At 39.4% G+C, this 12,039-nt stretch overlaps 1 protein-coding gene across 1 annotated transcript in view; it reads right to left on the bottom strand.

The window, feature by feature from the left end:
• MCTP1 (multiple C2 domains, transmembrane 1) overlaps positions 1-12,039 on the bottom strand; it is a 131,148-nt gene that overhangs the window by 37,718 nt on the left and 81,391 nt on the right. The window contains exon 12 of the mRNA XM_009699887.1: positions 185-238. Coding sequence (XP_009698189.1) covers positions 185-238 — 54 coding nt within the window. The remainder of the gene's footprint in view (positions 1-184; positions 239-12,039) is intronic.

Genomic DNA, 12,039 nt, shown 5'->3' on the forward strand with positions numbered 1-12,039 from the left:
AAGACAGGATTTATAGTCCTCTATCCTTTCCTGCAACACACGGTAGCATTGTTAGGATGATAAACAGCTCTGTCCAATTTTCTGGACTAAAACACTTCAACTCCTTTTTTAACTGTCTGTAAAAACAGTGTCATGTCTAAATTCTCCCATCCCCAGATACCCAAGTGCTAGGAAAGATAATTACCTTGTCATCTCTGTCATCCTCTTCTTCCTCGTCCTCTAGCATGTCCTCCACTACCTGCAGACAGAAACAGTAGTAGTTGTCATGATTTAAAAAGGAAGAGTTTTGTTCTGTCAATTCTAAACCTTTTGTAGATGAAAACTTTATTAACATTTGAAATAAATGCACAGAAGGAAAATGTACAAGTAGGAAAAAACAGTTGATCTACAGATTCAAATTTAGGAAAATGTTATAGCTTTAATTGACCTACATTAGGGAATTATATACTGAAAACCCTCCCCGTACAAAATGCTTGCTTGACAATTTAAGTATTTAAAAGGTAGCTCAAAATCCAATATACGATTGTTTAAACTAAAGGAATCCTTTGTTAGTTCCACTGGTGCCTATGCAGCACACACAAATGTTTGCTTTAAATTTACTGTTACCTACAGAAATGTGGAACATTTTTCATAAAATTTACAGCATTCACCAAGATATTTTTGAAGAATACAAAGCTGGGAATAAATTCATACTAGCTTATCTCCTTATGATCTACAACAATGATATACACCATATGCTCTATCAGCATTAGCACTGTGTTTCTTAATAGTGATTTTATACAATCTGTGCATCTAACTTTATGCACATTCATTGCTGGCTGTGGATGCCACACGTCTACATCTATGTATTTTTCCATTTAAAAGGTCTTTTCAGTCTAACACTATGAAATATATACATACATTCAATTCATTTTGCAAATATTAGTAATTAGTAATCACACCATAAGCATGAAATGAACCACTATTAACTTTAGTTTATAGACAGATTAAATGATTTTCCGAAGATGGTCACTCACAGATTCATACTTAAAACTCACAAATGCCTCTCTCATAACTCTGTGATCAAGTTTTCAGCTTACCCTACAGGGAGAATTCTCTGTTGGTGGAATTGAAATGAAGTTGTATGTCCTTACAACCAGAAAGTAATGTGGCTCTTTATATCATTATTTATACGTAAGTACTTATTTGCATGTAAGAGTAGCCATAATGAAGGTCAGCAAAGGTCCACCTAGCCCATTATCATATTATGGATGCGAAAGGCGTATACTACGTATTATAAAACATGCATAAAAAGGACAAGAGAAGGAAAACCTGATTGACATGAAATGTTAATACTTTGGTCTATTTTACAGACTTGCCACCAACTAAAATGATGGTTTACTTTGTTATACAGGTGAAGCTACAAACGGTTTTAGTGTACTAGTCATTTAAGACAACACGTTAAAACTATAACTTCATCATCATCCCCCCACCAAATACAGCTGCAAGGATATTCTCATCAAGTCCAAATCCACTATCCAAGAGCCAAATTCAGGAAAGAGAAGAACGTAAAAACGAAAAGTGTGTGTATCAGATGCCTTTCTCTGAGTTAGCTCAACCATCGAGAAGATCCCAGTTAATCACGTTACACAGGCCCATGGAAAACCTAAACAACACACAGCTTGATTTAACATGCACATCTAGTAGAGCACTCTGCATCCTTGTATGTCAACTGCACTGTTCAAGACCTTTGCAATTTCAGCTGCTCATCCTCGTTTGAACCCAGTCCCAAAACACCTCTAACACCAAGGTTGGGACTTTGGTAGGGAAGGAGCCTCCAACTCTGTCTACTGGCTGCTCTGTCCTGGAACTTAGACTCAAATGAAAAACTAGAAACACAAAGAAACAGTAAAGAGTGAGCATGTCCAAAAGCATAAGGAAGAAGGATGACCTGAGCAACTGAGGAACAATTACTCTTGAATTCTTTCCTGCACAGAAGAACAATTTTAGCAGGAGGAGCCCGACTGACAGAACCTCCTGCAGCCTCCGACCTGATGCCAGACAGGCAGATCTATTTGTGAGTCCACTCAGGCTAGAGAAGGAACCAAGGCCGTGCTCTAGAAGAAGCCTCCCTCACCAGTTTCTCCTGTTTCCCTTTCAGGCCATCTCCGCTCCATTTCTTACAGGAAGGGGATCAGAGACAGTGCCCAAGGAGTCTGGGATGGTCACACCTCTCAGCCCTGGGAGAAGGAAATGTTGACAGCATGTTGCTGAAGTGCTTGTCAGCTCCTGCTTAGCTCAGTACACCATTTTATGCATCTCATTTGGAGGTGTCTGAGAGGTCATGTCTTCACAGACCTCTCTGCGGAGGCAAAGACATTTTCAGCTTCCCATGCACCTGCATCACCTCCTTGTTCCTCTCCTCTCCTGGTAGCTCACTGTCATCTCCCCCAGGCTCTTCCAAGTATTTGGGCAGCTGAGCTGTAAACTACATCACTGGATTGATCAAGTTCTTAGAAAAAACCCCCCACCCTAAAACTTTTAATGCAGATGGTTTCAACGACCCAGTTCACTGAGCAGCTCCAGAAACACTAGCATCAGCTCTACCAAATAAATGGTGAACTGAGAAGAGAGAAGGAAAACAGGTTAACAAGGGCTGCAGCAAGATGGAAACCCTCTGAAATCAGTTTTGCCACACGCAAAAAAGTCTGTAATTACATCATTAGGTGACTAAAGCCCAAGGTATAAAACTGAATCTGTTGACTCAGATCCTGCCTACGCCTGGAGCTGACTAAACTCACTAGGTCTCTTTTCAACATTAATATTCCTCAGACACTTAAAGATCTCTTTTATATATATCCAGAAACCCCTTGTCTTAACAGGACCGAACAGGAGAATGCCTATCTCACATTAGTGCCAAAGTTAGCAAGGAGACAATTAGTTGAATTGGAAAGCTCTAAAATTGTTGCAAATGATGGCACCTCACTGAAATCACTTGCATGACAATATCCATTCTAAATTATCGGGATAATAACACTTCAAACTCAGATTTTTTTTCTTCTCCATCTAATGATCTCAAACTACTTTACAAGCTTCTATAGAGTGACAAAATGTTAACTTGCTCAAAGGACACAAAAAGTCCTTTGAAATCACCTGAAGCCCAGGACTGAGCCCAGATTTCTAGCTCCTCCATTCCATTTTTTAATTCAAAAGCCACTACCAGTCTATGCTCCTGTTCTAGGTTAGTCATATCGTCAATTACATTGAGCTTTGGTGTACTGAATTGTCTGGAAAGGAAAACAGAATTCAATTACTGTAGTAAAATAAAATGTAGTAGAAGTGTTCCTATGCCTATGATGCATAAATGATTCTTTAAAGTATATGAAACATAGCCCATGCTTTCACTTGCCTCAAAATTCAAAAGGAAGAGTTAAAAGAAAAAAAAATAAAAAGAACATTTGGACAATACAGACACAATATTACAATTTATTAAACCACTAAAACAAGTGTTTTCAGAACTTTGACACAAATTAAAACAAGGAAAGTAGATTCTTCATAATCATATGATATATGAAGAATTGGTATGCTGAAGCCTTACAAAAGCCGTATACTGAAGTACCATCTATTTCTGCAGAACAAAGCCAGGCTGTTCAAGAGAGGTACAGTGGATATGAGCAACAGATTTCAGTTTAACATTGGAGTAAGAATACTGTAGGAAAAAAATCCACAATGGAATTTTTCCTCCTTTGATTCTGCCTCGTTGCTATTCAAATAAAGTGCACATGTGCTGCTTTGGTTTGAAGGAACACAGTAGTTATTCGGATCTCTCTGTCAAGTATTGTACCTGGGGGAGGTATGATGGCTGGAGGGAGGAGACGGGGAAGGAGGGAGAGCAGCGAGAGGGAGGACAGGAAAAAGCATATGAAGATAAAATGAAACATTAGAGTTATTTTATTGAAAGTTCTATGGCAAAAATCTTAGATTGCCCCTAGAATACTCACTCTAAATTATGCCTTCCGATACCTCGCTTGAAATCAAGCAGTATTAATCAAACAAAGGAAGGGCACTGGGGAAATCAGAAAGATCTAATGCAAGCAGTTAAAAGTGACATGACCTTCTGTAATGTCACTTGTCACAGACTTACATGCTGCATACCGGTAGAAGGTCTTGAAAGAACCTGTTTCTTGGTCTTGTCCCTTGAATATAATACTAATACAGATGACATTTTAAAAAACACGTGTCGACGGCCTCAAATATGGCATGTCAGCTACTTCATGGCCAAACAGTAAGCAGATGATGTTTAAATGCTGCAAAGTAAGATCCCTCTTAAAAGCTTATTAATCTGAAGGAGCATGCAGTCTAATTCCAACGTACTACCATTGTTCCTGATCCATTCCCACCCTCTTTAAGGAACTCGATCTACAAACACTGTGCGATTCGTAACCCACAGGGGGTCGGAGGAGGCTCTGTTCCGCGGTGGCAGTAGCGGCGTGCAGCTCCGTGACGCCAGGTTACCCGAAGGAAGCCCAACCACCACGTTTGCACGTCGAGGAAAACGCCAGTCCTTGTGGCCTAGAACACGGTCTTCTGAGGAAGCTGACAATTAAGTACAACTTGCATTGATTCTAAAGATGATCTATTGACTGAGAAGCAGGATAGATTTCTGAGACAATAATTCATTTTGACTTCTAACTTCAACAACTGTGAAGTATCGTTGGATTCTAGTTATTTATAAGCACGTTCAACCAAAACCCATGATTTTAAAGAACTTTAAAATATCTCCTGCATTGAAAGACTCTGTGAAAAAAGGCAGTTTGAAACCTAGCACCACTTTTAATGAAAGGGCTGTCTCTCTTAGTTTGAGCAGGCTGTTTCTCATACAACACGTGCAAACCACAGGTCACTCTATGCAGTCTTCTGTTCTAAGTTCTTCGGCTGATCCAACAGAAACACCTGCACGGAAGATACTTTGATGTTTTTCCATGTTAACCGTACCAGATATGTGCCCTGCACTAATATGCAAAATAAAGAAAAAATAAAAGGAGAGGCACTACCAGATTGCAGATAACCCTGATGACTGTTACCTTAATGTTCTTCTTTAATGTGAAGCAACGCACCCCACTTCCCATGAGCACTCCTCTAGATTTGCTTATATCTTACTTGATGTAGTTCTTCAAACATAGGAGGTTGCAAATGAAAAACAAAAGAAAACACTTTCTATGCTAATTCATGTGTTACGGTGTCAAAATATCTGCAGATACGTGTATTTCCACATAAAGGTGCTAACATTCATGAGACAAAATAAGAGAGAGAATGAGAGTTGAGTCCAAATTAAACATATTTTAGACATGCAAAGAATGTGATCAGAATTGTGCTGTTCAGGGCTGTTTGGACCTCATATTAATTCCTACTGTCCTGACATAAACTGTACTGTATGTTTGTGTGTCACTCCATGCAGCGTTTCTGTGTAAATGTAATATAAAATTGTGCAGCGTGTATGGATTAAGAAGGATGCATAAAACCACTTGGGCTTTCTCAGGTCATTCCCAAGTACTTCACGTAGAAGCAAAGACGTCCATTGTCAATAAGCCCGCTATAGCAGCAGTTTTGTGCTCATTTCCACGACATGACGTCTGCTTCTTTCATGGAGTTGTCGAGGAGAAACTTTACAGGAGATACAGCTTAATTAAAATGTCCACCTTTTTTATACCACATTTATAAGGAAAATAAAAATCAAATTAACAGATTCTGATTTAATAGTGTAGTATATCTGGAATACAACCAATCCTGATTTATACTATTAATGTTCTGACCTTGGGGTATTTCATCTGCAGTAATCATCAAGATAACTGAACCACTAGATGTAATAATAATTAGTGTGATAAGCTTGCCAGTAAGGTTGAATATATTGCTGTACAGAAGACAGCAGAATAAAAAGAAAAGCATTAGTACTTTACTGCTAAAATACTTCCTGATTTTTACAGAGACACTCAAATACAATTACTTGTTCTTACAGAATGCATTTTGTTAGCTTATTCTGGGAAGTGCTCATGTTGTAATTTAGTCTGATTCTCAATAGGAAATGAGACTTTAATAGGGCTATCAGATGCCTTTTGATGCATGCTACTGATTACACGTAGTTCTGTAATGTCAACAACAGAATTTTTATTTACAGTACAATAAATTTCTTGGCAACATGCATGGGCAGCAAGTACAGTTTGTTACACAAGAACATGTAAGCTGTTTCCTGTTGTCAGCTTTATATGCCCTCAATATTCAGTTGCCAATGTAGTTAAGACTAAGTCATTTTTAACATAAAACCGGCACAAGTTGTAGGCCTTTTTCTCTTATTTCTTTCAATATTTGGTTCTCATTTATTTTAGCCCTTTCTTGTATTTACACAATGCACTGTGAACTGAATATTAGGTGTTTATTTGAAGTATGTCTCCATCTAAAGGCTTCAACATGTACTATACACTTGAAATGTCAGATTTCTCTTAGGATGCTTCATTTTTCGTTCAGCAGAACGAAAAAAAAAAAACGTTCTTTGCTTGGCTAAATAGCAATGGCAAGTTTATGATGCAGGACTATTAAAAATAACACTTTCACAAGACTTTCAGAGCTAGAATTCTTGGTCAAAACCTCATGATAGACAATCTTATTAACAGTACAATGCCTCAGTATAGGTTTTCACTGTTACCATTACTTCTCTTTAAATAATTTTCAGATTCTAGTAGGACCAGATACGTCTCTCTCACAAAACAGCATTTATCCAAATAATTTTAAGCTTGTGGGTATGATACAGTCTAGCACATTCAAATTTGGAGTTGACAAGTTTTCGGTAGAAAAAAAACCTGTGTTATGTATTTTAGGTGATAATGTATGTAATATACAGATTATTGTAATTTCAGTTAATTTTTTTTTCCCCCAGATATTGATACATTTTGGTAAATACATTAAAACTGCAGTATAATCCCAAAGTTCTTAAAGTCTTGGGTGAATTAAAATGTGCTAAAGTAAAAGAAAAACAAACCAAAAATTAATAAAAACCTCACATGACTATGGGAATTTTTAAGAGAAACTAAACTGATGTTAGGTTATATAATATTGATTATTTATAATAGCCAGTACAACCTGTCAAGAGAATCTTGTTGCCATGTATATCTTGATGCAAATAATAAAAAGAATAATTAAAACAGTCTCATAGAAAAAAATGCCTCTATGTGCAGTGAACTTCAATTCTATTTTAGATGCTCACACTACTGGAAGACTACATTTGAAAAAAATGGGGCAAAATTTAAATTAAAAAGTCAATTGGTTTACAATAGAGAAAAATCCAATTTTTTTAAATGCTGGAGATATCTAGGGTGGGGTTTTGGTTTTGGTGTTTTGTTTTCAGGTGACCAAAACTAGCCAAAATATTCTAACTCTGTACTGCAGTTGTTTTTTGTAACTTCTACTGGGATGAGAACAGCCACATAAAGTTTTAGCACGGGGTTACTACACACTCTGATACCGCGTGTAAATCCCTGATGCAGGGATTATAATTGCACGGCAGACAGTCTCTTTTAACTGTAGCCCAGATAGCCACTTGCCGTATTACACTCTATTATGCTGCAGGAGAGAAACGCCTTCTGTCCAACTTACACCTTTATATAGTGTACTTTGTGACTGTTAAATTAGTGCATAATGCATTTAAAATATTTATAGTACCAACATTTAGTTAAATAACCTTTATGTAAGATTTATGTTGATTTGTTCATTTCTCATTTAATGGCAAATTATGAAGAGCATGTTTCATAAAGATAATTCTCCATTTAAATTCAGCAGGCCATTAAATATTAAAATTATGTTTCTGATGCAATCTAGAGCAAATTTGTCCAGCTTCAGCGATTATTTGCACTCATAAAAATTAGACTTGATTAATAAAATTTAAATGCTTGATTAAGCTGACATTTTCATGTTTCTTTTCTGATTTATTAGAAAAAAAAACCCTGTCCCCACATTATAGTGGGGCACTATAACGTATTTTTTTCTCCCTGACTATATGGATCGTATAGAAAGAACAAACAGCTGCATGAAGACAGCAATGGTTCTCAGCAGACTACTTAGTAGTCAGGCACATGTTGCCGGTGGTCTTTGTGCTCTGATAGCACCCACACTTAATGCACAGACAGATGACGACCTGTTCGCAATAGCCTTTCTAACTTATTTTGTTGATGATAACAAACGGAGAGCAAGTTTGCAATTCTGCTTAATTTGGCAAAAGGTTTTAAGAAAAGGTCATGGACTTTGCTGCACCGTTCGGAGTGATGCGCTGATTGCCATCGGGCTGAAGCAGAAACAGAGAGTCGTTTTGTACTTTCATGTGCAGAGCAGAATGTAAGTCTAGTTAGTGGCTGGCAAATATAAAGTAAAATCCTTTCCACATAATGTTGAAAATCATTCTATAAAAACAAAACCACCGTATTTTCCTTACTTTTAGAGGTGTCATAAATCTGACCAGTTTTACATACATACCGTTCCGTGCCTAGCTCTATTCTCCCACCAGCCCTCATGCTTTGGGGGTTTTGTGGCTGCTGCTGTTGCTATCATACTGGAGGCAAAACTTTTCAGGAAAGTACAGTCAAAACAAAGATGTCAAGATGTAATTGTCACCCTGAAAACGCCCCTTTCTATCATCTTGTGCAAATGACGCATTCCGGACACTGTCTAGCTAGAATACAGGGACAATGATACTTATTTTTGCCCTAAATTCATAGCAAGAATTTAGTCCTCAGATAGAAATCACTGCTGACTCCCTGGCAGAAGAGGACTTCTGGACTTGAATCACAAAAACCTTCAGTGCTGCACAGGCAATGGATCTGAAACACTTGGTCCTTGTCCTGTGTTCATCTGCAGGTGAAACCCTTGGAAACCCTTTCAAACTAAAAAGTTCATGGACTCATGCTTCCACACTTTAAGACCATTAATGTGAAGAAACACAGAAAAATCAAGTTACTATCTTGTTTATTTGCTTGGTAGCTCAGTTTTCAATTTGCAGTAAACCAGGTGGTCAAAGTCAGGCACTTCGCGGATGGGGTCGGTTTCTGTATTCAATGTACAGCAAAGTGGCACTCTCTGCCCCAAAAAAGAGCAGCAACAAATTCACCAAAAGCTCTGACAGACACTGTTGCTTTTCCCCCAGAAGAAAGTGATCAGACTCTAATCAGAAAAACTCTTCTAGCTGCACCTGAGCTGGGGTTGTACAATCAACTCAAGCTCACCACGCTTACCGCCCTTTCTTGAGGAAAGAAAGAATCCAGTGAGATGGACATAACCGTAAGCATTCTTCTTCCCATCCCCTCTTTTATTTTTCTTCATGTGGCAATCTCCAGAAGACATATGAATAAAAAATCTGAGTATATATGTCATATTGGAGGACTATATAAAAAGTACCCACAGAAATCGGTCAAAATCTCAACACAACAGGCTGTCTTTAACAAGTTATTTTTCTTCTGTTCTCAAAATTTTATCCTAAACTTGTCCAGCTCTAACTTTTAATAGAAACATACACTCTAGAACCATAAGTCATCAAAGCCTACTCTGCAAAAAATCTCCAGTGAAATTAAAAGACATATTGTGCCATTTTATATCACTCTTACAAGATTAATAATATGTGTGTATACTCTATTCTACAGATTCATAAGAATTTGCGTATGGCACATTAACTCCCAGCTGCTCACCATCATTTTCTATGCAGTGACATGTACAACTTGAAACTTCAAGAGGAAATTAGCTATTTAATATTTCCTTAAAGGCTCCAAGTATTAACTATAAATGCAGAATGTGAACTGAAGTGATTAAACCTCTTCTCCATAGGGGTACATATGGCAGAAGAACACTCATAGGTAATGCCAGGCATGTGCATTGCTCTTCTATTAGATTTTAAATTGCTTGGAAAAAATACCCTAACAAATAATAGACCAAAAGGAGAGAAAGATCAGTATCTTCACTCACGAGAATCACAGGGTGGCACAGATTGGCTGGGACATCTTGAGATCAACCCCCACACTCAAGCAAGGTTACCTCTGAGCACGTTGCCCAGGACCATGTCCAGTAAGGTCTTGAATCCATGAATGAAGACTCCACAACCTCTCTGGGCAACCTGGTCCCGGGTGTGACCACACTTGCACTAAAAGTGCGTGCTCAGATGGAATTCTCATGTGCAGATGTTCTCGTGTTCAGATGGAATTCTGCATATTTCTGTTTGTGCCCGTTGATACTGTCCTGACACTGGGCACCACTGAGAAGTGCCTGTCTGTCTCTTCTTCTGCTCCCTTCAGGTATTTATACACACTCTCAAGATCCCTCCTTGAGCCTGATATTCTCCATAGGGAGCAGTCACAGCTTGCTCAGCCCCTCCATGTATGTCAGATGTTCTGATCCCTTCATCATCCTCCCTTTGCTGGGCCAAAGTGCAACTCCCTCTCCTCACCTTCCTGGCCTGTCCTGACTGAAGAGCCAGTATACATCCATCGCATGATGGTGGTGACAGCAATCCGACCATGTCTCTGTCATCATGCACGCATGTAGCTGCACGTGGACCTCTTCACTCCTGCTGGTTCCTATGCTGTGCACACCAATGTGCTGGCACTTCAGGGAGAGACCCCCTGCCATGCTGGGTTCTCAGAAAGGCCATGAGAGCATCTTCCAGAATGGCATTTTACTTATTTGCATGCCTACAGCTGGGGTGGGCCCTCTCTGCCCTGCTTGGTTGGCTTTGAGGTCTCTCCTGCTCACTTCACACTGCACCTTTTGTTTGCCAACTCAGGCCAGCACTTCCTACCTTGATTGTGGGTCATCATCACCTCCCTCCTTCATCACTTCTGGTTTAAGGCTCTCCTCATCAGTCTGGCCAGCCTTCTGGGAAAGAAGATTTTGCCCCACTTGGTGCGGCGGATTGTGCCTCTTCCTAGCAGTCCTCAGTCCTCAAGGAGGATCCCATAGTTGCAAAAACCAAGTCCCTTTCATCAATAATAGCTGTGCAACTGGTTGTTGACCTCCTAGATCTGTCCACTCCTCTTCCAGCCCTTCCTACTCAACAGCAGGACTGAGGGGAAGATGACCTGGGCTCTCTTCTCTGCTACCTATTTAGTCAAGGAAGAACCAGAACTTGCAGAGTCACCAGAGGAGATCCAATGTGCCTGTTACAGCAGTTAAATGTTATTGCCCAACAGCTGAGAGAGACTGTCAGAGTTTGTCCTAATTGTGGCAATCCGGTATACATACAGAGGGAAAAAAAAAAATTGGTAACTATGCAAACCAGGTTTCATTCGCAATATGACGCACTCCAACCACACAATCAACTGTTTCATCTCAGGGAAGGGGACACGAACAGCTGGAGAGTGGGAACATTTTTAATCACTTTGAGGGATTATCTGACCATTCCTTAAGTTAGGCAGCTCCAGCAGGCAGTCAGAACACAGCCTGAAGAAGAAAAGGAGGGAAAAAAAAAATATTTTTTTTTCCACTACCTTCATGCAGTTCTAATAACAGCGACTTTTGCTTAGAAATAGAAGTGAAAAAAAGAACCCAGACAGCAGTGCTGCTGTTTCCTCCAAGCTATAAAAGCAAGGATTTTTTTGTACAACACATTTGAAAACATCAAAATATTAAGTAGTTTCTTAAAAAGACTGAAGAGAAGCTTTAAACCCCAGCATACCTTCTGCTAGTTTGGATATATCTAGAAGTCTTTCAATTACAGCAGTGTGGGATGAACTTTTCTGTTCATCCATCTATTCTGAGATGTGATATGGGGTTCCCAGAGAGCCAAAGCTGCTATGAAGTAAGCCAGTCCTCTGCTCTCCCTCTGTCCTTCTTCTCCCTGAGTACCTGTGCCATAGGCACAGGGCTGGCAACGTGCAGGGGCAGCACTCCCATCCTGCTCCCCACCGCAGGGATCCCGCGCAGCAGACAAGGAGCAGCGAGCAGTGGGGACAGACACTGCTCCTCTCCCTCAGAGGATGTGAAAAAGACACTGGAAAAAAAGGCAGGAAAAAAAAGTAATAAAAGCAGTAA

This window comes from Cariama cristata, unplaced genomic scaffold, assembly GCF_000690535.1.
Source record: "Cariama cristata isolate BGI_N322 unplaced genomic scaffold, ASM69053v1 scaffold3955, whole genome shotgun sequence".
Lineage (NCBI taxonomy): Eukaryota > Metazoa > Chordata > Aves > Cariamiformes > Cariamidae > Cariama > Cariama cristata.